Source organism: Ictalurus furcatus, chromosome 10 (assembly GCF_023375685.1).
Source record: "Ictalurus furcatus strain D&B chromosome 10, Billie_1.0, whole genome shotgun sequence".
In the NCBI taxonomy this organism is placed as follows: Eukaryota; Metazoa; Chordata; class Actinopteri; order Siluriformes; family Ictaluridae; genus Ictalurus; species Ictalurus furcatus.
Window position 1 is genome coordinate 22,463,168 of NC_071264.1, and position 27,941 is coordinate 22,491,108.

The 27,941-nt window shown below is 39.2% G+C and overlaps 2 protein-coding genes across 2 annotated transcripts; one reads left to right on the forward strand and one right to left on the reverse strand.

Moving 5' to 3' along the window:
• On the forward strand, positions 1–19,555 carry abhd2a (abhydrolase domain containing 2, acylglycerol lipase a). Its single transcript, XM_053634458.1, has 11 exons — positions 1–211; positions 3,400–3,483; positions 3,631–3,846; positions 7,847–8,022; positions 9,675–9,842; positions 10,338–10,521; positions 12,229–12,321; positions 12,477–12,578; positions 13,393–13,462; positions 13,598–13,682; positions 15,541–19,555. The coding sequence occupies exons 3-11, from the start codon at positions 3,638–3,640 to the stop codon at positions 15,753–15,755; spliced, it is 1,302 nt and encodes a 433-aa protein (XP_053490433.1). The 5' UTR covers positions 1–211; positions 3,400–3,483; positions 3,631–3,637; the 3' UTR covers positions 15,756–19,555.
• On the reverse strand, positions 19,116–27,843 carry rlbp1a (retinaldehyde binding protein 1a). Its single transcript, XM_053634461.1, has 7 exons — positions 27,417–27,843; positions 27,073–27,201; positions 24,868–25,072; positions 24,276–24,454; positions 22,907–23,065; positions 22,673–22,783; positions 19,116–19,930 (listed from the first exon to the last, which is right to left on the reverse strand). Exons 1-7 carry the CDS (start codon positions 27,423–27,425, stop codon positions 19,784–19,786), a joined length of 939 nt encoding a protein of 312 aa, XP_053490436.1. The 5' UTR covers positions 27,426–27,843; the 3' UTR covers positions 19,116–19,783.
• Positions 27,844–27,941: the final 98 nt, after the last annotated feature.

Sequence of the window (27,941 nt, forward strand, 5' to 3'; positions counted from 1 at the left end):
ATACGGGTAGGGAAAAGAACGAGTTTATTGCTGTTTTTAACTGTAATCTGGACGTGTGTGTGTAAGAGAGGGAGAGGGAGAGAGAGAGAGACGGAAGATACTAGAAAGGGATAGCGGATAAATGCGGACGCAAATATAAATCCAGGTTGTCCGTATGGACGGGTTTAGAGACAGCTAACCTGGGAGAGAGATCTGTTGGTGAGCGGTAAAGGTAAGTCAGGCTTCAGTGAATATATAACCTCCGCTCGGTGTGATGCGTTGTTAATCGCTCTTAGCTACAGTAGCTAAAGCAGGCTAGCAACTGCCTGCCTGGCCTCTCCCATCCGGTGCAGCACTCCTTTATTCACTGCTACATGGAGTAGAAAATAGCTTCAGTTTTAATGTCATAATTTGTTTACATATAAAAAGGTTGAAAAAGGTGCAGTCAGAGCTGCGTGCCGTATGATGGTGCTGCTAGATAGTAATGCGTTTCGGTCTTTTCATTTCAAAATAAACAGGAAACGCTTTGTTATATTTCTGCGGTGTGTATTAATAAGTTGACTTTATATTGTACATAATAATGCCGTAATGAAGGATTTATCCGCAGTCACGACTTCCTGAACAGAAATGGAAAAAAAAAAAAAAAATGTATATATTTATCCATCGCTTTTTCTGTCTTTATATTTGTCTAATTACAGTGGCCTCCACTAATATTGGCACCCTTGGTAAATATGAGCTAAGAAGGCTGTGAAAAATGGTCTTTATTGTTTAACCTTTTTATTTTTTATTTCTATTTTTTTGTTAAAAAAATCACAGAAATATTCTGCTCTCATGGATATCAAACAATTGCAAACACAACACAGGTTTATTAAAAATATATATATCTTCGTTAAATATAGGTGTGCAACAATTATTGACATCCCTATGAATTAATATGAGAGAAATATATTTGAAGTATATTCCCATTAATATTTCAAAATATTTTAGTACACCTGGATGACTAGGAACAGGAAATTGTCTGACCATGACTTCCTGTTTCACAGGGGTATAGATATGAGGTAACACAGGCCAAATTCCCTTAGTCATTCATAACAATGGGTAAAACCAAGGAATATAGCTGTGATGTGCGGCAAAAGGTTGTTGAGCTTCACAGAATGGGAAGTGGCTGTAAGAAAATAGCACAAGTGTTGAAAATGTCCATTTCCACCATCAGGGCAATAATTAAGAAGTTCCAGTCAAATGGAAATGTTATGAATCAACCTGGAATTGGACGTGTGTATTGTCTGTATTGTCTCAGTGCACTGTGTAGAGGATGGTTCGAGAGGCCAAAAAATCCCCAAGGATCACAGCTGGAGAATTGCAGAAGTTAGTTGTGTCTTGGAGTCAGAAAGTCTCCAAAACTACAATCTGAAGTCACCTACGTCACCACAAGTTGTTTGGAAAGGTTTCAAGAAAAAAGCCTCTACTCTCATCCACAAACAAACTCGAGCGTCTTCAGTTTGCCAGACACTCCTGGAACTTCAAATGAGATTGAGTTCTCTGGTCAGATGAAACCAAAATAGAGCTTTTTGGCAATAAATACCAGAGGTGGTTTTGGTGCACACAGAGAGGTAGCCATATGGAAAAGTACCTCACGCCCACAGTTAAATATGGTGGTGGTTCTTTAATATTTTGGGGCTGCTGTTCTGACAGATGACGTGGACATTTTGTTAAGCTACATGACATCATGGACTCTATAAAATATCAACAGATATTAAATGAAAACCTGACTGCCTCTGCCAGAAAACATAAAATGGGCTGTGGTTGGATTATGTTCAGGCCAGTTCAGCTTGGAAGCTGTATGTAACCCTAACATGTGATCATGTCTCGTGGCCAAAAATCAAAGATAGAGCATTGTACACGGTGTCCCAAAAGTCTCCATACACAGGGGGAATTAACACTTTTTAGCAAAATATAACTTTATTACAAAATATTCTCTACGTGATTACCATTTCTTTTTAAATACACACACAGAGTTGTCTCTCCCACTCATGTTGAACTGGTGTTAATACATCTGGTGTTTCTTATATTATTGCATGTACATTGCAACCTTACCACAGCTTCCTGATCCAGCCATGAGAATGACTTCAATACATTCTTATTTTGTCAGAGATTCTTAAAGGCTATCTGAAAAATATATACAGTCGTGTGAAAAAATAAGTACACCCCATGGAAATTGTTGGCTTTTTTGACATATGTGGACATCAGACATTTGATCCTCTTTCATACAGTGCCTATTAAATGGATAAACTCTATCAAATGACAAATACAATTGATATTTTATAGAAATTTTCACACTTTAAATGAACAAAATCAGACCAGTTACATGGAAAAAGTAAGTACACACCTTCAAATCCATAAAATTAGAATCAGGTGTTCCAGATTGGCTGCCAGTGATTAGACCCTGCTTAGGGAGTGTGGGTGGAACCTGTCTTATTTATGCCCCTCTCACATCTATTGTCTGGTGTTCCCTTGTCTGGTGAGCATACAGACAAAGACCAGGCCTTTTGGAATAATGTGCACTGGACAGACGCATCAAAGATAGAGTTGTTTGGCCACAGTAACAGCAGACATGTTTGGTGCTGTCCAAAGACAGCTTTTCAGGAGAAGCACCTTATATCATCTGTGAAGCACAGTGCAAATGTTATGGTTTGGTGTTGTTCGCAGTCTCAAGGACTGGACAGCTCGCATTTGTTGATTCAACTATGAATTCTACATCATATCAAAGAGTGCTTGAAGATAATGTGACGCCATCTATCTAAAGGTTGAAGTTGAATTGAAAGTGGACCTTTCAACAGGATAATGATCCCAAGCACACTAACAAATCCACCAAGGAATGGTTCAAAAAGAAGAAATGGAGGGTTATTTAATGTCCTAGTCAAAGCTCCGATTTGAATCCCGTTGAAATGTCGTAGGGGGGATTTGAAACAGGCAGTACATGCGAGAAAACCCTCAAACATCTTGCAACTGAAAGAAAATTGCATGGAAGTGTGGTCAAAAATTCTAGCAAGCCTGGTGGACAATTATGCAAAACGCCTACAAGAAGTTATTTCTGCTAAAGGGGGCAGTACTAGCTTCTGAGACCAAGGGTGTACTTACTTTTTCCACAGAAGATTATTACATCTATTGATATTTCTGTTGAATAAATCATTGAAAAAGCTCATTCTCCTTGTGGTTTTGTTCAAGTGTATCAACGTCATTAATAGGCACTGTTTCAAAGATGATCATATGTTTGCTTCTCCAAATATGTCCCCTATGTATGAAGACTTTTGGGACACCGTGTATTACTGCCTCAAAAGAGCCTATAAACAAAAATCTCAGTATTTTTCAGTTCTGGTCTTAAATACTGTAGTTTACTTTTGTTTCTGTTTTTCTTAACAGGTTGAGACCTCATCACTGTGACCAGCCAGTCTTCTTTATCCAAGCATAAGAGATTACAGTCTAGAAAGCCGCACAAGCAACAGAGTAAGTTACACATTTGCATAGATAATGCAGTAGTTCCTATTTACATGCTATTTCTGAACCAAGTTCCTCTTCTTATTGAAGGGTTTGTTTGTCTTTTTTGTTTTGTTTTGCATTTGAGCTAATGTCATCTCTCCTTCCTCTTGTCAGGCCAGTCATGGGCACTCATGAATCTGAGGTGTACACGGTGGCGCCGGAGATGCCGGCCATGTTCGACGGGATGAAGCTGGCGGCCGTCGCCACCGTGCTTTATATCATTGTCCGGTGCCTGAATCTGAAAAGTCCCACAGCGCCCCCGGACATCACGTACCAGGACACGCCGCTCAGCCGCTTCCTGCTTAAATCCTGCCCCCTTCTGACCAAAGAGTGAGTGTTGTGGGTGGGCACTTTCATCTTGAAACACATCCTACATAATACATCACAACTGTCTTACTCAAGAGTAAAAGCCTATCTATGAAAATACTCCAATCCTGCTGTGGTGATTGATTCACTTTTTCCTCATTACTGGCTTGGGTTTTCATTTCCATTCCATTAGGAGTGTGTCTACTTAAACGCGTTCAGGTCTGCGTTGCTATTGGCTGTGTGTTTTCTACCTTAGTTCATTAGCATGAAAAGCAGGTGGTCGTCCCTTTCATCACCTTAAATTAGCGCTTGTTACGTAATTGTTTGTTTCCCAGCACAATTACGACTCCCCGGGTCAAAGGATCAATCGGATTGAGCAGCAGATCGCCTCGTCTCTTCTGCCATATTCCATGAGACTCACGTGATTGAGCTGTTTACAGAGCCGTCTCCAAACCCCATATGATGTAGAAGCAGTGGATAAGAGAGCAAGCAGTGCTCACTGATGTGTGTCTGGACCTTTGAACATTAATAGGCGGGTCAGGCCAGCGCGGCCCTGCTGTTACTCATTTTCTGTATGCTTATCGTTTACTTATTACTGGTGCTTAGTGATAATAGCAGAGGAAAGAAAAAAGGCGTGCTCGGGGAAAGCAGCCTAGTGTTTTATATAGCCGTAATCGTCTCTGTGTTCTAGGCTATTCACGGGCTGCTTTATCCTGTTTGTGGTTGTCGGGATAAACTGCAGCTAAATTTACTCCTGTAGTCAGTCCTTTTCTTGAGTGTCATCATCTTTTTTTATCTTTCTAATTAGTCCTTGTTACAGTTTCCACTTATCAAGCCGTGTCCTTACAGTTCTTCGCTGTTTACTGCTGATGAACTTGATATGTGGCATGAGGAAGTGCTTTAAATGAACAGTTCAAGCAAAAAAACAAACAAACAAAGTAGACAATATTCATTGTGCACCAAATGACATGGAAGTCTGCTTCTTTAAATGTGGCTCTTTTACTGCATCTCTTACTATAGCTACCAGTTTGGCATACAGCACTGTGCCTGAAAAGAGCGTTTCTACCATTTCACCAGTTTTATAATATGCAACAAATAAAGTGCTGTTATGAAACTGGTGATCATGTACTTGAAGAGGTGCGATCTTATCATTTGGAGAGATTTAGAAGAAGAGGGTTTGTATGCATGTGAAAGCAATGACTTTGCAGATATTTAACTGTAATAGTATGTCCTGAACAGCTGACCTTTTCCTCTCTTTAAGTGCCCTTGGTTTTTCCATCGCTTTTGTTCCATTCTCCAATCACAACGATTGGAGGGGCACCTGATTGTAATTGAGGAATACTGAATGGGACATGACTGTGAAGCTTATATAATTGTCAGCCAAAAACACTTGATTTTGCTGCGGCTTTTTAAAATATTTGTGATGCAACTTGCAGAGTTTCGTGGGGTTTTTTTTTCTTTGCGAAAAGCTACTTGAATTGGTGAATTTGCAATTGCACGATATCATTCTGCACAGTCTTTCACAGTGATGTTTGTTGCTAAATGAGGCCTTTTAGTTGTACGTTTTAACTGTAATCAAAGAGGGCTTTGTCTGAATGCACATTGTGATGTCACATGACGCGTCTTGGCCCAAATCTGTGGAAAATTTGTGGTATTTTTGAAACATTGCAAGCTCCTCCGGATATTGTGGAGTTTGCTTGATTTTGCGTTAATTTCTGCGATCGCGAAATCCTGGAGCGACTGATGTTGTAATAATAAATGTACTACAAGATGTGCCAAAAGTCTCCATACACAGGGGACTGTGTTTGCCAGCACCATGTCGGTTGTATGATTTCAGTACGTTTTCTTTTGTCAAAGGCATTCTTAAAGGCTATCTAAAAGGGGGGGGGGGAAGAAAGAGTGTGTATGTGTGTGTATATAATATACACACACACCTGTGCTCATTCTACTATGAAAATGTGATACTACTCAAGGCAAGGCTTTCCTGCATAAAAATAAATGAATCACATATCAACAGAATGGAAAAGAAACAAACCATAAATATTAGTAAAACATCGATATAGAGGGGTGTAAACATTTATTATTTTGTTAAACAAATCTCTTCCCCCCCCCCCATTTAGTACTGCCATTCACAAGCTACATAAGATATTTCCATGTTTCCCAGATGACAAATAATAACAATGCACACTGATCATGCTGTTCAAAAGAAATAGCTTATTCAGGGCAGTACTAAATAAAAAACAAAATACATTTTTAATGAGCCCTCTTATTAAAAAAAAATTATATATATATATATATATGTGTGTGTGTGTGTGTGTGTGTGTGTGTGTGTATAATATGAAAAACTTTGGAAGGGAGTTTGCTAAAAAGTGTTAATTTCCCCCATGTATGGAGACTTTTGGGACACCCTGTAATATGAGGTGCTGCTACATCAGAGCTGTTTGTGGAAGTTAAGAGACACATGATGGACTGATTAAGTTAGCCTTTTTCTTAGCTCAACACTAGCATGCAAAGTAAACAAGAAGAACCCGTGTGTTTACATTTCTGCCCCGAAGATTGCAGACAGCTTGTTTCACAGCGATTGCATGTGGACAGAACCATTGCACAATTGTGTACTTTTTATTTTTTTTTATCCCCATAGCAACGTCTGGAGTCATTCCAAAGTAAAACACCTCGCATCTTTTGGTCATGACCTTAATGTGACCTTAGTGTGCTCTAGAAAAGTGCATACATGAAATAAATGTATACACCCCTCTATATCTACTATTTTACTATTATTTATGGTTTCTTTTTCATTCTGTTGGTATGTGATTTAATTTATTTTTATGCAGGAACGCCTTGCTGTGACTAGTGTCACATTTTCCTAGTATACTGGCATACAGTAAACTGTATGTAAAGCTGAGCGCAGACCTTTAAACAAGGAAATGATAGTGATTAATACAGTCCAGTAAGTAAGTAAGTAATAAAACACAACATGCTCTTACTGCAGAATAATCAACGACTGGAGAGATGATGTGGCCCAGTTGTTTGTTTTCTTTAACAGCACATCCCGAAGGAGTTTATTCCTCTTTGTACCACAGCAATTTGTCAACTAAGTTTTTTATTATTTAAAGGATGACCCACTGTATGTATTTTTATCTGTTTAGAATGACTTGAAAGTTATTTGGTGTTGTCCAGTGTCTGGGAGCAAAGTTAATTCCTGTTATCACATGCTGATATTTACATTGTTCGTTATTAGTATTCGATTAAGGGGAGTGTCTGCTGTACAACTCCGTGTTAGATTAGTTGTTAGATTAGAAACAGTATGTATTAGAACTAGTGTATTAATATAAACATACTACTCCCAAGCAAGAAAGTAATAAAGCGCTCAACAGAACATAGTCAAATATCAAAACCAAAACAAATCGGTTAAAAACAACCTAAAATGACCAACCGGTTTGATTTCGGACTATTCTACATTTTAATTCAACCGACGAGAAGGAAAACAATAGATTCAAGCTAAATTTCCCTCCTTGCTTCTCCATACTGGAGCCTGTAGATTTATCCAGTCTTTTGGGTACCATATTCGTCATTCCTTGAATTACAAAAGGAAGAGTAACTGCATTACTCCCACTCTAAATGAGTGAATGAAGTGACTAGTGAACCTCAGTCCACTTTCCTTTAAAGATCACGGTGATGCGGCTGTTTGAAGATATACCTTTATTTATTTATTTATTTATTTATTTATTTATTTATTTATTTATTTAAAATGTTATCTCGGGAGCAGGTTAACCATCGATCGGTTAATATATAACTCAGGTATAAAATGGTAGGCAATTACAGCGTAATTTACAGGGTAATTAGTAGTTATTGATCATGTCTAAGGTCATCTGTGAATCATAGTATGCAGGCGTACCAATGATTAAGTCATAAATGGCTCACTGTAATAGCACACCATATCAACACACAATGAGAGTGTGCTTTTGTTTTAGGTTTAGTGGAGCGATGCTGTTGTTTATTTGTGTGATTCGACTCTATCCTGCAGATACATTCCTCCACTTTTGTGGGGAAAAAGTGGCCATTTACAGACTGCTCTGTATGGAAAGCTGGGCCGCGTGAGTTCACCACACCCAACTGGCCTGCGCAAGTATCTGCCCATGCAGGATGGCGCCACGGCAACCTTTGATCTCTTCGAACCACTGGCGGATCATCAGAGCGGAGGTCAGTGCCTCACGGGTGTATGGTTGCTTTGTGATTGGGCTTCAGGGAAATACTAAACCTTTCATAGAATCCGTAAGTCGCTTCCACTGAAAACATGAAAGCATGTTTCTCAGTTCAAAGAATTCAGCCTGAAAAGAATTCCCCTGGAATAACAAACTTTCACGAGAATGTAGAAGAATGCTGTAAGAGTTCATGAACCTAACCAAAATTACCATGTGGGCTATTATTACTAGCTAGATGCTTAAGCTAACCAAAGCTTGGACATAAGTACCAATTGAGCAGATATTTGACAACCAGTTGGATTCCTGCCCCAGATTTTAGCGTTCTATTAAGTTAAAAGCATTCCATCCATCTATTTTTCCATATAGCTTATCATATACAGGGTTCAGAAGAGCCTGGAGCCTATCCCAGGAAACTCAGGGCACAAGGCAGGGGACACCTTGGACAATCGTTCACACCCATTAACACACTACGCACAATATTGAAATGCCAATCAGCCTACAACGCAAATCTTTGGACTGGGGGAGGAAACCTGAGTACCTGGACTAGACCGACTCTGTACACTCTGCGCACACAGGGCGGAGGCGGGATTCAAACCCCCAGCCCTGAAGGTGTGAGGTATACATGCTAACCACTAAGCCACCATGCCCCCCAAGCTCAGAGTTATGACGTACTTCATCCAAAAACTCCATGATCATTTTTTCTGGCAAGTCACCGACTGATATTTGCGTAGGATCAGAAACTCTTCTTCACATCAGTCTTCACAGTTCATATGGTTTTACAATTTGACACCTTGCTATGCCCCACCTACTTGGACAAGTCGGACCAGTTTATAAACCGTGAATTTTTCAAAAAACAAGTGTATAACTGCAAAAAATATTGGAGGTAAATGGACAAATCGTCTCCGATATGCATTAGAAGGCTACAGCTATATCATTCTGATCTCTCAGTAATGTAATAATGCTAAAAGGATAAGGAATTAAAAGGGCTCATTAGCCAGACTTGCTAGCTGTCCACGTAGTATGCATTACTATTCAAAATTTGGACACATGAGATTGAAAGAAAAGAAAAGCCTCCTTGGTGAAGCTCCCTCATGAAGATTCTTGTGAAGATGCCAAGAGTGTACAATGCCATGGTATTTTTATATTTATTTATCACTATTCTTGGGTATGGCATAAGCCTGTATGTCTTATTTAATTTTGTTAATGTATTCATTGTTTTTCTAAAATGGGCAAACACATAAATAAAAATGAAGACATTGGAGACCCTTAGAAGGCCCTTAGAAGCTCTCTTCACCGATCATGTATTTATATGATTTTACTGGTAATAGATTTTAATAAATGGGTCAAATTTCACTCCCTCTGTTAAACTTCCCGAATATCAGCCATCCAGCTGATACGTACTGCACAGAAAACCTAGCAGCATACTGCAGAGCCATTGTTTAGCTAGAGATCATTGAAGTAGATAATGTCGAAGCATTACTGCTGGTGAAGTGTAAAAAAAAAAAAAAAAAAGGTGTCACATTTGCATTCTCTCTAAGTCTCGTTAGCCAAATCAAACATGTCCTGACCAACATGCAAATTGCTTGCGGTCAAATTTTCATGTCGTCTCTCTCTCTCTCTCTCTCTCTCTCTGTCTCTCTCTTGCTACAGCGGACGTCACCATGGTTATCTGCCCGGGTATCGGGAACCACAGCGAGAAGCACTACATCCGCACCTTTGTGGATTACTCGCAGAAGCAAGGCTACCGCTGTGCCGTGCTCAACCACCTCGGGGCCTTGCCCAACATCGAGCTGACCTCCCCCCGGATGTTCACCTACGGTACGTTCCGTAAAACATTCAGAACTGTACTCATTTAGAGCAGAGCTGTTGAAGTTTAAGGGACATAACGTCTCTCTTTCTGGCAGTCCCCTAGCCCTGTAACATGACTTTACCCATTTGGATTCTTCCTCTTCTGGTTTTTTTCTGTAAACACATAAATCAACTGGTGGAGTAATTCTTGCAACAGTGCAGTACATTTCCTGAGAAAATGGCGACGTTATTCACCTTTTTCTGTTTTGCCACTCATTGTAGCATTTCTGTATGCCTTGGGGCTAAGTGAAATTTGCAAAGCACCTTTCTCACACCCAAGGATGCTATACGTGTAAAGGATTAATATGGCACATACACACTAATTACTTGTGCATAATAATAGACAAATATTTAGAAATGACTACAGTCATTTTGCTAGCTAGTATTCATGTACGTATGTATGTATGTATGTATGTATGTATGTATTTATTTATTTATTTACACGTTCTTCTCCACCCTCTGTAGGCTGTACATGGGAGTTTGCAGCCATGGTGGGTTACATAAAGAAGACCTACCCCCAGAGCCAGCTCATCGTGGTGGGCTTCAGTCTCGGTGGCAACATCGTCTGCAAGTTCCTGGGGGAGAACCATGCCAATCAGGAGCGTGTGCTGTGCTGCGTGAGCATGTGCCAGGGCTACAGTGCACTCAGGCAAGCTGGAGTTTCTCTGTATGAAATCATTCAATAGCCAGCATGGTTCTGCATTATGAAGATTTTAAGATTAATTCATTTGCACCAGTGCTTCTTCCTCATCATTTCTGGAATTTCTTTCAACTTTCGCATAGTGTGTTACTGGGTAAGACCTTTTAACCAACTTCATGCTGTTGAAAAAGTTCTATTTAAGTGTAGATTTGACTGAACAGGGTTTGCAGGAATCAGCCCTGGTTGTGTCTATTCCAGCTGAACCCCATTATGAATGCAGTTTCATAGATTTGGGGAATTAGTAACTATGGGTGCAAATACATTTTCACACAGGCCCAGTTGGGTATTGGATAACTTTTTTGCTGCAGTAAATAATATTATCATTTAAAAACTGTATTTTGTGTTTACTCAGGTTGCTTTTGCAATATATTAGATTGTGTGTTAATTTCCCAAACAATTTAGTATGAGAGATGCACAAAAACAGAAGGAATATTTTTTTCACAGCACTGTATGTATCTGTCAGTCCCAGTGAAGGAACCATTGTACAAGGAGCCTTGCCTGTCACACAACATGAACAAGGTGTGTCCTTGGTGCTTGTCAGACCTAGTAAATGAAGTTTGTACTCTGTGCCTGTCATTCTCTATGAACAAGGCATGGCCTTGATGCTTGTAAACCCAACAAAATGTCTTTTGTGGCAGTGAGTACAAGTTGAAGGAGGCGTGCCCACTGTGTCTCCATCCTAGTGAAGGTGGTTTGGCCATGGTGCTCGTTAAACCAAGTAAAAGAAGCATGGCCTATGTCCTTGTCATTCCCAAAGGAGGAGGCGTGGCCTCAGTGCCTGTCAGGCCCAGCAAAATGGCTTTTGTGGTTGCACAAGGTGAAGGAGCCTGTGTCTCAGTCCCAATGGAGGAGGCGAGGCCTCGCAGTCATAAGATGGCATTGATGCAGCTCTGAATCATCTTATGTAAACAGACTGCTTTAAATATATAGATTGTTCGTTGTGTATGGATACACTGTTGCACATTGTTTTGGTTTGTTAATCAGTTTGTTAGTGAAGTAGCTGTAATCAATTCGGTACATTTTTACAAGAAATGTTTTCGGCTAAGCAGCTGTTGTTTAGTTGCCGTTCGACGTGTGGGTGTTATAATAATCGTGTTTTCTCATTCTCACACGTGTAGCACATCTTTGGCCATTGCTGTGTTAATCAAAATCCAAACACTGTGTGTATCATCTGCGTGACTCTGCGACATACTTTACTGCACATGGAAAGCATATTTTCGCAAGAGTGCTGTGCATCTATAAACAGAACAAACTTGCTGTCAGATATTAGTGGTCCATTACTCAGAGAGCAGTGGAGTGAAGCCACTGTCCATGTGGAAGCTGGGGAAAGTATCAGCTGTGTTACTTTTGTGGATTTGTAAAAGCCACACCTTGGCTTGTACTAAGGGTGTGGTGAGCTGCTTTACTTACCAGAATCTCAGCTGGACTTTTCTAGAATATCAAAAGATTGTTTGTGTGTGTTTGTGTGTGTTTGTGTGTGTTTGTGTGTGTTTGTGTGTGTTTGTGTGTGTTTGTGTGTAACTCTTTGGAAATTGTATTACAGTATCTACATTCTTCTGTTCTCAGGCTGTCTGAAAGACTGAATCATATTGTTTTGAAATGAACATGTCATCCTCATGCACATGACTGATATAGCGTGTTTCTGTGTGTATGTAGGGCCCAGGAGACCTTTCTGCAGTGGGACCAGTGCCGGCGCTTCTATAACTTCCTCATGGCTGACAACATGAAGAAGATCATTCTGTCCCACAGGTAGAGCTTATCACCATAAAAGGATGAACCTGCATGTATGAAATAATATGCAGCAGAACATAACAAGCAGTTGTCTTGTCTCTGGTCATTAAGAGGCCATAATGCTCGATGGTATTTGCTGTAGCTGAGTTGTTTTTGATCTTTTTCTCCCACAGGGACAGTCTGTTTGGAGGAGGCTCTCCTAAGATGGTGGACGCAGATCTGAGACGCCTTTACACTGCCACCTCTCTTATGCAGATCGATGACAATGTCATGAGGTGTGTGCGGTCAAGAAGGCCTTATACCGTTCAGACACCCTTTGTTTAAAAACAATGAAATAAATTATAAATGAGATATATGTGCACTACACAACACAATGTTATTCGCTTGTATATAAATTGAGTTCAACCTCTATCCTGCAGTTTATCTATTTAATAAAAAAAAGTCCATATTCATTTATTTGAATATTCCTCCAAAATATTAGTAAAGCGTAAATATTACAGCGATTGAGTCTTAATTTGACAATAATCTCCATGAGAAGCATTCTCATGGAGATGCTTAATGGCTTTAAACAGTAAGTTTTTTTTTGTTGTTGTTTTGTTGTGTTCCCCCCCCCCCCCTTACTACCAATGGCAGATGAGTCAAGTGACACGAATCTAGAATGATTGACAGTCACGCAGGTGTTCATAATCTCCAATGGTAACGGACACCCTGGAAGTCCCGCCCCCTTCTCCCTCATCTTATATCTTACTGGGAATCTCTTGTCTCCTGCTATGTGTTAGTTGTGAAAATGAAGGAATATTAGTAAAGCCCAGCTCGTATTAAATGTCGTATAAGTCTTGATTTTGAAGTTAGGGGTGTGCAGACTTTTGCACTAACTGTATGCACTTGTGTTGACTTAAAATTGTATGAAATCTATAAGGAGGCTTTTTTAGTCACTGTGTAAAAGTGTTTGCAGAGTAAGGCAGATATAAATAGTTGAATGGCTTTGTATGGAATGATTTTAGAAAACACAGTAGAATAATAATATATATTTTTTAAATGATAATCTGCTTTACACTTTGTTAATCAGTATTCATTTTTAATTTCCAGAAAATTCCATGGACACGATTCCTTAAAAGAGTACTATGAGAAGGAGAGCTGTGTGCACTACATTCACAATGTGAGTACAACTCACAACTCAATTTTTATATATTAGTTATTATATAAATGCAAACATTTCTGACTTCTTGTTGCTGGTTTTATTTTATTTCTTTATTGTTTTTTAAACCGACTGCTTTGTGTCCTTGTGACGTAGGTGAACGTTCCCCTCTTGCTGGTAAACTCCGCTGATGACCCTCTTGTACACCAGTCTCTTCTCACCATCCCGCGCACACTCGCAGGTACTGCTGCACTTCTCAACACACCTCATTTCAGTCGCTTCACTAAATGCACACTACTGTCGCTAAAGTGCTGAAAAAGAGAGTTTTATCTGTCTTGTTACACTAGTGACCTACAAGTCCTTTTTGCTTAATCGGGTAGGGAAAACGAATAAGTTTTGCAAAGTTATGTTTCTTAACGTTACATCATTTTTTGCTAAATGCTGTCAGCCAACTAACACATGTATGGTGTCCATGTTTACTTCTGGACCTGCTATGCTAACATAGATAAGGTGGAGCCTAAAATATTTTCTGTAAATACATACGAAAATCTTTCAATACTTTTTATATTTGCTACAATTCTTTCTTCAGTCTCTGTGAAGTGGGGCCTTGGAGCCCAAATTGCTACGCTGCAAATGTAGCCATCACCCACTATTAGCTGTATTAGCATTGGGTGAGGTGTAATGTCTTCCTTAAAGTGTTCTGGCTCACCAAGGCCAAGCTGTTTTTAGAACGCTGTGTGACTGAGATGCCCATGTTAGTCCTACATACTCGCACACAACTGAGTGCCAGTAAGTAAGAGGAAATGCTTAGTCATGGAGATATATAGTACATATTACTGTGCTGAAATGATATGGTGTTAGTATACATTTATACAGTTTATATTTTAGTTTGAGGTACAGTGTGTCCTTGGTTCTGTTAGTTCAGCATTTGGTAATGGTTGACAATAATTGAGATAGATTGATTGCAGCAATTTTGTCAATTTCACTTCCTCCTCGCATACAAAGCGAAACAACTCTTATTTATACACCAATAAATAGAAGGGACTGAAAGAGTGCAAAAAATAAAGTGCACTTTTACTAAAGTATCTTTTAAAAAAAAAAAAATAAAAAAAATAATTATTTAAATAAAAGCTTCAATGAGGTAAACAAACAGGTAAAACAAATAAAGAACATAAAAATAATTCTAACAAATAAGCAAAAAACCATGGAGTACCTCAATGGTGGTCCTGTGCGCAATTCTCAAAATGCCCACATGATGGCGCCATTTATCGATGGCTCCGATATTAAAAAACCGGTATCCGATTATGGAAAAATGCTTAAATATCGGTAAAACCGATTTTCCTTCGATCTCTATAACTGGTGCGCCCTCTTTGGATTTTCTAAAGAGGTCACGCCGTGACGTGTCGATCTTCTATTGGTCACACGTCTTCACGTGATACAAATTCGCAGGTCCGAGTTCACCAAACTTGACATTTGGACTGCAGAAAAATGCAAAACTTCTTCACATGAAGCTTGCATTTCTGTTCTCTAACATTCGCATGTGTATGATTGGGAGTCAGTGGAAATTTCGCATGCTGAAAGTCTAGTGTGACCCCTCCTTAAGCATAAAGTAGATCTCTGGACACAGCTTTATCTTTCTGACCGTAACTTGAGGATACACAGTATGAAAGTATCATCAAGTGATCTGTGTTCTCAAATCACTCAGCTTTTCTGTTGTGCCAGTTATAGAATGAATGTATAAAAGCTGAAAATAATGAGTGCAAAACAGACACTTTTTTTTTTTCTTTCCCACATTCATGCAAGAACATGAATAACAAAAATACCTGCTGTATTCTCTGTACCCGAGCCAAGATGCTCCTATTAATCTATCTATCTAATTAATCTACATAATCTATCTAATCTACTATTTAATTTAGAATATGTGTAATTAAATGTAGTAAATGAGATAAAGAGACACTCTGGAACCTTCTCAGCCATTTCAGCCCCTCTGTCTGTGCCAGACCAAACCGGTCACTTCACATTGTAGACTCATGTAGTCTGATGAGATGACGTAACCTTCCCCCTTTCCCCCCCTTTCTTTCCTCCCTGTTGCTCTCCAGAAAAGAAGGAGAATGTGATCTTCGCCCTGACGCTGCATGGCGGCCACCTGGGCTTCTTCGAGGGGGCCGTTCTCTTTCCACAGCCTCTCACCTGGATGGATAAGGTCATCGTGGGGTACGCCAATGCCATCTGCCAATGGCAGAAGCAGAAGCCAGCATGCCAAAGCCAGGATGCCCAAGCCTCAGGGGGCACATGCTTGAACACTACTTCCTAATCTTTGACCTCTGCCCTCTGTTGATTCATGCCCATTCACCACCAAACCACTCAGACTTTTCTGTCTGATCCCATTTTAGACATAAAAAAGCATCTTTATAACTGGTGGTAGAGAAAATGTTTCATATTTCGGGGATCGCTCACATGTATATGGGCACATATATGCGTATACCATATTTTCTGGACTTAAAGTTGCTCTGACTTAATACAGTGACGCACATATATATTTTGTTTCAGGCTAAATATACATACGTTTGTTTGTGTTTTTATGGGAAGAAACGCAAACCTTAGTTTAGCACCAACATAACGGAAATGAGCATTTAAAAGCGTTCAGCTTCTTCAGTGTGTGGCGTTTTGGGGAAAACCCTTCACATAGTGAAATTTTGACCTTCCGTACTATATATAGTTCTGAAAACTACAGACTTCCCTGAACTACACATGCATTTCATTTTAAAATCAGGTTACCCCCAAAATAGAAAAATTGCATTTAGTGATCCAATACAGTCTATGGTGTAGTTACATCAGACATTTTGACAACCACTATCTGAATACAAATTGAATTGAATAGGCTCAAGTCCATTTTGCTAACTCTCCCTTACCTAGCAAGATTTAAGACGTCTTTCGAAAGACTTGGCTGTTTTTACCACAGCATTTGTTAAACACACAGCGACATCTGAAGGGCTTTGCCAGACCACCACACATTTTATGACTTCTTGATAAGGATGATCTTCCAGACAGGACCGATTTAGCTAGGTTACACTAATGGCGTCTCTAAAGTGCCATTTTGGAGGCAGTAAAAACACAGACTCGCGTCTTACGCTCTGAAGCAACTTCTTGTCTGGAAAATATGGTACACGTCATCGTATAGTTTAAATACGTCGATTAATGCACTCTCCCTGGCGTGTGTAAAAGAAGTTAGCTTGAAGCTGCTAGAGTGGAAAGACTTCAGCACAAACAGCTACTGTAGACCGACACCGCACTACCACACTGTACATAACACCGAGGGAACGGGCCGTTATGCAGGCACTGTGTGCTTATAGCGAGGGCAGGCGTGCTGCTGATGCCTCTTCTGTGCTGTTAAACCTGCTCCATGGTCTGTCGATGTTTCGAATAGACCCAGTCAGCACTTGTGTTATTCATTATTAAACTGTATTATTCATTCTGGCGGGAGAAAAAAGGACTCTTAACATGAGTCCGCACAGTTTAAAGGCGCTTTTTTTGTTTGTTTGTTTGTTTGTTTGTTTTTTTTTTGTTTTTTTTTTTAAAAAGCACTTTATATTATTTTTGCCATAATATTCAATGGGTAGAGGAATGTTGAGGTTGTAAGCAGAGACTAGATCATACAATGCAAACAAACAAACAAGAGGGAGAGATGTCCAAACTCTTTAGCTCAATGACTCTATGATCCCTCCTATTCACCAAAGCCTGACAATCATCAGAAGCGTTCTGTCAGATCTTGAAGCTTTGCTGTGATGATGTTAGGAATGCAGGGGGGTTGGTTGGAGTTAAGATCAGAGTAGGAGATCCAGCAGGAGACCGCTCATGTCCATGAAAGCTGGCTCATTGCAGACATGCATTTAATTTTTCATTTGTGCTTCATGACCAGGTTTTTACCATTGTGTTTTTTTGTGATTTGTAAAGGGAACAATCTGAACCTCAAGCAAATTACTGAAAGGGTGACTTCTTGTTCCAGTTCTCTAGAGTAACTATGTTATTGAATGGTTGGAATAGATTGGAAGCAGGAAAAAAATCGCATCTAGTTTAAAGCAAAGGTGGAGTGGGAGAGCGTTTCCAATCTCATCATTTTTTAAAGAATTAGTTTAACTGAAATTAAGATTTGCACAATTTTCCTTAAATCCCAAATGTAGACCATGGTGTGTTTAGTGTCTAAAGCTCACTTCATTAGTTTTGTGATGGAGCTATGATACTACTGTTGCTAACAAGTAAGCGATGGGGGCTTCTGGCTAGCAGTATAACATTGTGCATGTCTAATCCATGTCGAGTGTTTCACAGCTCCAGGGTCTTCGGCGATTCCCAGGGTCCATGTTGTTGTTTTTTCTTCTTCTCCAGTTTCCTCCCATAAACAGTTTGGTTACTCTAAATTGCCCCTAGGTGTGAATGAGTCTGTGAATGCGAGAGCTCGTGTCCGTGTGCGTCCGTGTCCACGTCCATGTCCCCACCGGATCCACCATGACCCTGACCAGAATAAAAATATCCAAATCCTCAGACACTTACCTTAAAAGATCATTTGGCTAAAGTACCTGTTTAAGGTTACTTTATTGTACTTTAAGTTTCCAATTTAATTTGAACTGTGTTATCATCTCATGCTTGCATAGAAAGAATCCTACCTTTGTGCTGAGGAAGAAAAGTGAAGAGAATTATATCTGCTGCTTTTAGCTCTGCGGTAGAAAGCGCATAACCACGTCTGTGATACCAAAACAACTCGACATGGTTTCAATCCTGTTTGCACAATGAGAAACTGCTAGCTGTAAGTTTCCATTAGTTGTCAGTGATTTATATTTATTGAGTGCAATTGGATGTTGGATATTACTGGAGATTGATGTTTGAGAAAACAGTGTCATTTTGTGATTACTCTCGGGCTTGTATTTCTCCCTCTCTGTGTCAGACTTGTAGTTAGGATGAGAGGACTGGTCCATTGTTCTGATAGAGGGTTAGTTCTCCAGTCAGTAGAGCACAGACACCACCTGCTGGTCTTCTGGTGTGTGGTTGTTTGTTTTTTTTGCCTTGGTGAATCTCCATATACACCAAAAGTCCTGTGTTTTCTAGTATTAATATGTGGTTTGGACGTTTTGCTCAAATCTCATGCAGTATACACTGTTTATTCATCTGAAGAAAAAAAAAATGCTTCTGATCACTCTTCTCTCAGATCTTATATTAGGAGGATCTTGGTCAGGGTTAATCAGTTTGTTCATTCAGTATTGAAGTACACCAAGAGATCTGAGCTATCAGAGAACACCAGCATCACTCTAGTCACCATCAAATGATGTACAGCCTTCTGCCTTTCTGAATGTTTCTGAGCTCTTTTTTTGCACAAGAAATGCAGGCTTTAGATTTAGACACTTTTGATTTTCAGTGTATTATATTTGTCTCTTTTGCTGTTGGTTATTTGTTCGTTTGTTTTGGAATTTGATGTACATGAATGATCGTTGGTGTGTGTTGATCATCAGCACGTTTGATGCTGAAAACCAAAACCGGGGGGTGTGTAAAGAAACACGGCGAGCATAGATTCTGTAGTTTATGTAACACAGTGTTTTATTTTCATCAGCAATAATGTCTGAGGTTTGTTTTTTCTGTCATGCCAAACTGAGGGGCCTAGTCCAGAAAACTAAGAAGCGTGTCAAATTCGGAGTGTAAAATAACATTCCTGCTGTTTTCAGCAATCATTAATAGCATCGGAAGAGTGTTTGTTGTTTTCATATTTGATCATATTTATAAATCCATTAGAATTCCCACTGACCCACGGACTATTCGCTACACTATCAGTGCAAGATCATTTCCTGATTTTATGCAGTAAAATTTGATTTCTAGATTTATACAGCTGATCACAATGTATTCACAGTGCCGTGTGTTTGATGGGTTGTTTGTACCCATGACTATACCATATTCCACCTTCATTGACCATAACACTTCAACCTAGTTGTGTGTGGGTGTTTTTTTTTATTATTACTATTTTTTTCTTTTTTAACATTTTTTTTTTGCGGGGGGACAACAGTGTGTGATTGAATAATTGGATTAAATATAGTTCATGTGTTTAAAATAAATTATTTTCTTGTATAAATATTTCTGGTGTGTTTGTGTTTTTTTTTTGTTGTTTTTAGTGATTAGACATTGTGGAAGGATAACATTTTGCTATAATTGGAGGAAATTGACATTTATTCAACTGTAATTCAGGACCAAAAGTTCTCAAGCACTTCCCATACATGATGGTACAGCAGAGACTAGTTTTATTTTATTCTATTAGGGCTGGGACTTTCATGTTGCCTAAAGGGCATCTGATCCTTGAGTCATTTAAAGAGCTGTGTCTTCAGAGCCAAACAGCTTGACTGCTGTCTCTTTGCCATCACAGTTCGGCCCTTTCCCATTGAAGTCTGGAGGGAGGATTTCAGCGCTGAAGTCTCTGAAGAAAGCATCCAAATCGTCACCGTGAACAAAAACCTGAGCATGAGGTAAAGATGAGATTAAAATGACTATTTCTATGAACTGGTTCATTAACTGTGACAAACCCTGAGTCCTGGTTTTTCTCACCAAGCAAGATTTACTCAAATGTCATTAAATTGCTCTGGAAATAACCTTGCACCTTTTAATTTCACAACAGGAAGCAAGGTCAAATTCATCTTAATTTACCTGAATTTACCAGTCAGAAGATCTTCCCAGTTAATAGAATGCAGCTAATAGAAAGCATTATCAGAATGCTCAGTAATATATTTGACAGCTTCTAAGGATGAAACGTGGAAGTTCCTGCATCTCACATCTCGATTCTGATTGGTCAAAAAGGTGTGATCATTTTCAATTAATCACAGCTGCTGTGAGAGTAATGAAAGTTGTCACAGGTTTATATTAATTCACTCGTTCTAATACCTTCTATAGTAACAACTTACACGGAGACCTATCGATGGATGGTATCCATCCCACTCGGGAAGGTGATAGTCTCATTTCTTGCAGCATAACACATAGTCAGAACAGGCCTAATTAATCGGTGACAATACAGAGTCAAGGCCAGGGAGCAGACAAGCAGGCTAAACCGACCACCTGCTAGCTGCACTGAGTCGTCACCTAGGCTCCAAATATCGAGACTGCGTCTGTTCCCTGAGCTAAACAAAAATGTAGAAATTTTCAGAAAGTTTGTTTTAGGAACCTAATTTACATCAAATTAGATTATAGTGAATGCACAGCCAGTCCCTTTGATCTGAAGCTAAGACTGTTAAATATTAGATCTTAGATTAGAGTTTTATCAATAACCTTATCAACTCTGACTGGATCACCATCTGACCCCAACGAACTTGAGCGGGTGACCAAATGCTTAGAGTCAACGTTCTGCTACATAAGGTAGTTCCACTTAAAAGAAAAATAATTAGAGAGAAAAAGCTAGCACCCTGGTATAACGATCAGACACACCTGAAAACAGACCACTCGACAATTAGAACGTAATTTGGCATCAAACCAAAGTGGTAGTATTTCAAACAGCATGGCGGGAGAGCCTCATGAACTATAGAAAATCTCTTCGTGCTGCTAGATCAGTCTATCTCTCCACCTTAATTGAAGATAACAAAAATAATCCTAGATACTTATTTAATACTGTAGCAAAATTAACTAGGAATAAGAACACAACAGAAACATGCATGCAATCATTATATAGCAGCGATGATTTCATGAATATTTTTTCACTGGCAAAATGAAAAGTATTAGACAAAAAATTCAGACTATTAATTGAAAAGCAGGCGGTCTTATAACTAACCCTGTAGATGATAATACAGTAATATCAGACCAACGATTAGAATGTTTACTCCCCTTCGAGAGACCAAACTAATTTCATTAATTTCTTTATCAAAATCATCAACTTGTATACTAGATCCCTTACCTACATGTTTCTTCAAACAGATTATTCCAGAAGTAATCAAACCCCTTCTAAAAAAAAATTTATTCTTTCCTTATCACTGGCTATGTTCCTAAATCATTTAAACTAGCAGTTATAAAACCCCTGATTAAAAGTCCTGAGCTTGATCCTTGTCAATTGTCCAACTATAAATCTCCCCTTTATCTCCAAGATCTTAGAAGAGGTTGTAGCACAGCAGCTATGCTCATACCTAATACCATTTTAATACCATTTTAATACCATTAATCATACTATTCTCCTTGATAGACTAGAAAATGTTGGTGTTAAGGGAACGGCCCTTTCCTGGCTCAGATCTTATTTGACTGATTGTTGTCAGTTCGTAGATGTAAATGGTGACTTCTCCATGCATACTGAGGTAAAGTTTGGTGTTCCACAAGGTTCTGTTTTAGGCCCACTTCTCTTTTCTTTATGCTACCTCTGGGTCAAATTGTTCGTAAACATGGTATTAGCCTCTACTGTTATGCTGATGATACACAGCTGTATGTTTCAGCAAAGCCAGATGACAGACAGCAGCTTAATAAAGTTGAGGAATGTGTAAAGCACTGGATGCTTATTAACTTCCTTTTACTTAATTCTGACAAGACAGTAGTACTTGTACTAGGACCACATGCAGCTAAAAGCAAGCTTTCTGATTACATAGTTACTCTGGATGGCCTTTCTGTTTCATCATGTGCAGCAGTAAAAGACCTTGTTGTCTCTCTCTCTCTGTCTATCTGATCACTCACTCTCACTCAGTCACTCACTCTCTCACTCACTCACTCTCACTCTCACTCACTCCCCCTCTCTCTCTTTCTCTCTCTCTCTCTCTCACTCACTCACTCACTCCTTCCTCCCTTTATTCCTACCTCCTTTCCCTGTCTCCTTCCCTTCCCTTCGGACCCCTTCTGCTCTCCAGACCTACCCGATCCATCCTGATGCCAACATTTCCTTCAGCATGGTGAACATGATCCTATTTGAACATTTTGGAAAAGGGTTCCGTAGAGGTTTGGGCTAAAATGTCCCCAAACTGTAGGATTTTATACTAATATAAAGGGTTCGCTGGGATGTTTGTTTACTAATAATAGACATTTTCAGTGATCACATAATATGAATTTCAAGTGGATGAAAAAGGAGAATCTGTTTTTTTAAGTGGACACCCACAGTGTGTCTCCTCTTAAATCAAGACCTGGACACACCTCAACACAAGGGTTGGAGTAAGTATAAGTGCAAGTACAGATCATTACAAAGTTTCTCTTTTCCCACTTTTGAAATCACATGACTTCACTTCACTCTGGTTCACTCACCCTCTCTAGCAGTTTGCTCTTCATGAAGGATTTGGCCACATTGTAAGTGGTTGTGAAGTACCAAGGCTGGTGGATCACATGCACAGCCTTGAAGCGTGCAGGAAATGAGTCCTATATATATAAAAAAGAGGCTGCAAAGTTCTAGACAGGACGTACTATACATATATACATATATTCTTAAGAAGTTTCATGTTCACGTTGACATGCTGAACATCCTGTACATGTGTTTATTACCTGCAGCATGTCCACCATCTTTTTCAGCTCAGTGTGTTTGATGCCAGCTGCATGCTGCATAGTAAAGCCCTTAAAGTTTTCAATGAGTACAAAGCCGTTGATCTGAGTCTCCTCATTTTCCAGAAGTTTCTCCAGGATGACACAGTATGCCCGCAGAGTCTGTCATGAATGATAGAAAAGCCATAGACCAGGTCATATTAGAACATTAGAGTTGCCACATAGCACCACAGGGTATACATAGACCTTTAATGACATTTACAGCTGTTCTGTGTTAGCAAGCCAAAGTAGCCTTTGTGTTAAGTAGGGACTATTTTGGCATTGTGTTCAATTTTAGCACTCAGAAGGAGAAATTATATTTTTTTTAGCCCACAAAATGCCAGGAAGTCATGGGATTATGGACAATGAAACTATTAGAGTTGAGCAATGCTTTATATCACAAGTCCTTATAGATGGCATAATAATGGGACTGACCGACCGACCGACCTACCTACCTACCTTCCTTTCTTCCACCCTTCCTTCCTTTTCTCCTCCAAAGTAATTTTGAGAAAAATAGGATGAGAGAGTAAATAATAAATTTTAAATAATACAATGTTCATTTCACCCGCATTTGCGCCTTCTTAATTACTCAGTCCCTCCAGAATTTTGCAATCGGATAAATGAATGCAAAATCAAGCAAGCACTGAAATATTCGGAGGAGCTGCAATGTTTCAAATTTACCGCAGATTTGGGCCAAGACAGATCGTATGATGTCATCACAACGCACATTCATCCAAAGCCCTTGTTGATTCACATGCGTTGAACATGAGTACAGCTAAAAGGTCTCATTTATCAACAAACGTCACTGTGAAAGACCGCGCAGAATGATTTCATGCAAATGCAATTTCGCCAAATTCAGTAGTTTTCCGCAAAAAAAAGCACAAAAAAACTCTCAAATCGCAAATTTTTGAACAACAATCACCAAAAAAAACCCTCAACCAATTCCTGTATGGACTGATTACTGCCCATGACATGTGACAGATGTGGCAACAATGGCTGAAAAATATCTGCCCAACTAGAGATCAAATTTAGATCCATGGTACGTTTTACTCTGTGTAAACCCGACATGACTGTCACTGACAGGCTGCATGAATCTAAAGTCTGGGCTAGAAAGAAATCAGCCTCACTTTATCATGCCATTCTGTTTTTTTCCTTCAACCATTGATGGTGCTGTTGCACTCCAAAATAATCTTTAAAATAGTTTTAACAGGAAAGTAACTGCCAAGAACGAATCCTTATATTGATTTTTTTTTATCTCTGAAAGACAGGACGGGCTTAGCCGTCCCTTGACTGGATCTGTGTTTTGAGTGTAATTAGAGTTTTGGACACATACTTCATCAAAGGTGACCTCTTCCAAATCCCAGTTCTCTATGTTGAAAAGGAGAACCACACGGCCGTCCTTGTCACGGGTGCTGAGTATTTGTGGATAGCCAGCCTCGATGGTACTGTGCACTGCTTCAGGGGTCAAATTCTCAAACAGCTCGGGGTAATCACGTCGAAAACGCACATAACCTGGTGAAAAGAAACAATAAATCCATTGTCTTGCTTTGTTTTGTTCTTTGCACATCCTCTGGAATGGACCAATTAACCTCACTAGCAAGTGTACATTCACATTCACATTTCTCTCATGCTTATGCAGAGCATCTGATGTGTATAAAAGTGTGGGGTATCAAAGCCTATCTTGTCTGCTTGGTTACTGTTCCAGATTTGTGGGAAAATAAATGTGACCTATTTGCACACAAAGAGCCTCTGTGAATGTTTCTGCAAAAGCCCAATTAAGACAAATCCTTTTTTTTTTGGTAAACAAGGCTCAGAGATACAGAGTAGAACAGCACAGTCTGTTACACAAAAGCAGTGGTGTGCTGTAAGTAAATCACAATGACAATGAGGTCAGATATAAGAGACCCAGGAAATTGTTCAACCACCCTTCATGAGCTCATATGCCCTGGCCACGTCAAACTTGCGCGCACGGATGAACCTCAGGAGCAGAGAATCTGGTTTGTCCCCAAATTTCTCCTTCACACCCATGGACACGTCGTCCCTATCCTCGGCCTTCTCGCAGATCAGGGCTCTCAGCTCCTTTACTGCAGACACTCTCTTCTCCACTGTCTCGTTCAGCTCGTCCTTTGCCTGTTAGCAAAGAAGTCAGACAGTGCACTTTACCATGTTCTTGCCATTACTAATAAAAGAATGAGCGATTCATCTTCTTCAGAAATCTTTCATTTCCTGTTGTCATTGTTGTTTTAAATCATGAACGATTATCATTTTTTATTAATAGCTGTCACATTATTCTTCCATGTTTATCATAATATTTTTCGCTTGAATTTCTTGTCTATTTTCAGGATATGTGTGAAAATTCTGAAGAAACAGAGAGACTACAGTTGAAACCGTGAACAAGTAAGAAAAACTTTGTCTCAGAGTACCCATTATCATGTAAATTAAAATAATATATGTAGAATAATGACTGGGTTTTTATGCCTTACTTTTACTGGCATGCTAGTATTTACATTACTTGGATAATATTATGATTATTGTACTTTTATTCTAATTTGGCACAATTTTGATTATATATTTTTATATTGCTGTTATTTAATTGCTTCTGTCATTGCTGTTATTTATTTAATCATTTTTAGTTACCTACTTTACTATTTTATTTTTGAGTACTATTTGTTTCTTTTTTTCCCCCAGTTTTTTTACTTCACAGTGTAAACAAAGTGTTCAATGTATGAAAGGTGCTATGTAATTTTTATTATTATTACTACTATTGTTGTTGTTGTTATTAATATTATTATCATTATTACTATTAATAATAATGTTTTTATGCAAAATAAACTACTAAAGTTGCATAAGTACCTTTCAGCACCTTTCTTCACATTAAAAATGCCCCTGTATCCAACTGCCATCCCAAATTAGTAACAGTTAACCACTACTAACTAACTAGTAAACTAACTCGCACTTGTCACAGGAAGACATGAATGAGATTTCAGTACTGGAGTTACAATATTTATAGTTTCATATTCTCAGTTTATTTTACAGTAATAATACTACTAATAATTAATTCCTTAGATTTATATACTGCTTTTCTTGGCACTCAAAGCACTTTACATTGTATGGGGGAAAATCTCCTCAACCACTTGTGTGTAGCATCCACAAGTATGATGTGATGACAGCCATGGTGCACCAGAACACCCACCACACACCAGCTATTAGTGGAGAGGAGAGAGTGATGTAGCCAATTCAGAGATGGGGATTATTAGGGGGTGATATAGAAGGGCCAGTGGGGGAATTTTGCCAGGACACCGGGGTTATACCCCTACTCTTTTACAGAGAAGTGTCCTGGGATTTTTAATGACCACAGAGAGTCAGGACCTCGGTTTAACGTCTCATCCGAAAGACGGTGCTGTTTTTACAGTATAGTGTCCCCGTCACTATACTGGGACATTAGGCTGGCCTCCCTAATACCACCTCCAGCAGCAACCTTAATTTTCCCCAGGAGGTCTCCCATCCAGGTACTGGCCAGGCTCAACCCTGTTTTGTGGGGTTTGTCCCCCCGCTTCAGTGGGAAACCAGGCGAGCGCTGCAGGGAGATATGAAAGGTTCCCTTTCAAAATATACCATTTAGCACATGCATTTCTTAGTTTCCAGGTACTACATCATTTTCTAATAATAATAGAAATGCTGAGAAAGTGATGTGAATTTAACACAGTGTTAAGACATTTGAGCCAAGAACTATTTTATATAATGAGGCATCAGCCAATTTAGAGAGGTTACCCACTTTAAAATCACGCTGTTCTGGCGCCACATATTGAGAATCACAGGAGCATCCTGCTGTGACTGACTAAAAATAAATTAAAGACAGTAATGTGTTCTGGGAGTCTAACATAGTTTTTTGTATTTTCCCAAATTTTTGTTATTTTAGATGTTGGTATTCTTTTGCATAATGTATGCCTCACTGGACATATCCATTTGGACATTTGTCTATCTGGACATCTATTTGGACATATCCAGCGCAAAGCAACATGGTACTATCAGGGATAGTCAATCTTAGACTGAGATTCTGAGTAGCGAGCACAACAAATGATTGAACAGGTCTTGGATTGGATTCCGTGTCACTTTAATACTGTGAATACCTTCTGTACTGTGTGATCAGGTAGCTTCTGACATGGCCCAAACACTGGCCCATGATCCTTCACAGTCAGATGCTCAAGCTTGGAGCGCATTGTCTGCTCATCCTCTGAGACCATGCGGAATGTTCCAGTCTATTTCACCAAAACAGAGAGACAAAGTGCTACTTTATTGTGTAAAAAAAACAAGATCCCATGTCTGCTAGCCCATGATTTGAGGGTCTTTGTGATATCACAAGATTATGCAGAGCTCACACAAAAACAATAGCAATGAGTATAAAAAGTAATAATAATAAAATAAATATGAAATGATGCAAATAGGAATAGATATGTGGTACATGTGAACTTACGGAAGCCATAATCTCCAGATCTTTCAGCAGTTACTTAAACACTGAAGACAGAAAAGATTTAAGATTGAAAGATTTTTCTATTCAGTTCCATTTACTGGGGAAGAGGTACCAGTGGCAGAGTGCTGCAAGTTCAAATCCCAGGGATCGTGCAACAAATCCCAGAGCGAAGGTCGAGAGAAAATCAACAAAGAAACTCAGAAGATATGTAGTTCTACTAGTAGTTTTGCTAACAAACCAAAAAAACCTATCTTTACATTGTACAAGCAACCCCTGGCAACAACCTGGTCTCCTGTTCTCGCCATGGTGCGTGGGTTTCATCCGGGTTCTCCAGTTTTCTCCTACCTTCCTATAACCTCAGGTATTTTTCTTCAAAACACCCACGAGGTGAATTATGTTAAAAACTTAATGTAAGAGGGATTATAATATCTAAATCTGTTTTAAAATATTGCATTTACTGTGTAACTGACAAAGCAAGCAAAAGTAATATATATATATATATACACACACTCCATTTCCTCAATTTAA

What these genes read in the sequence shown, in the direction of transcription:
- abhd2a (XM_053634458.1), top strand. Translation starts at nt 3,638, where the DNA reads ATGGGCACTCATGAATCTGAGGTGTACACGGTGGCGCCGGAGATGCCG. An exon ending in TGCCCCCTTCTGACCAAAGA is followed by an intron (nt 3,847 to 7,846) that starts GTGAGTGTTGTG and finishes TCTATCCTGCAG; the next exon opens with ATACATTCCTCCACTTTTGT. An exon ending in ATCGATGACAATGTCATGAG is followed by an intron (nt 12,579 to 13,392) that starts GTGTGTGCGGTC and finishes TTTAATTTCCAG; the next exon opens with AAAATTCCATGGACACGATT.
- rlbp1a (XM_053634461.1), bottom strand. An exon ending in CTGATCACACAGTACAGAAG is followed by an intron (nt 25,073 to 27,072) that starts GTATTCACAGTA and finishes CTTTGCTAACAG; the next exon opens with GCAAAGGACGAGCTGAACGA. An exon ending in AGAGCAAACTGCTAGAGAGG is followed by an intron (nt 19,931 to 22,672) that starts GTGAGTGAACCA and finishes CCTCATGCTCAG; the next exon opens with GTTTTTGTTCACGGTGACGA.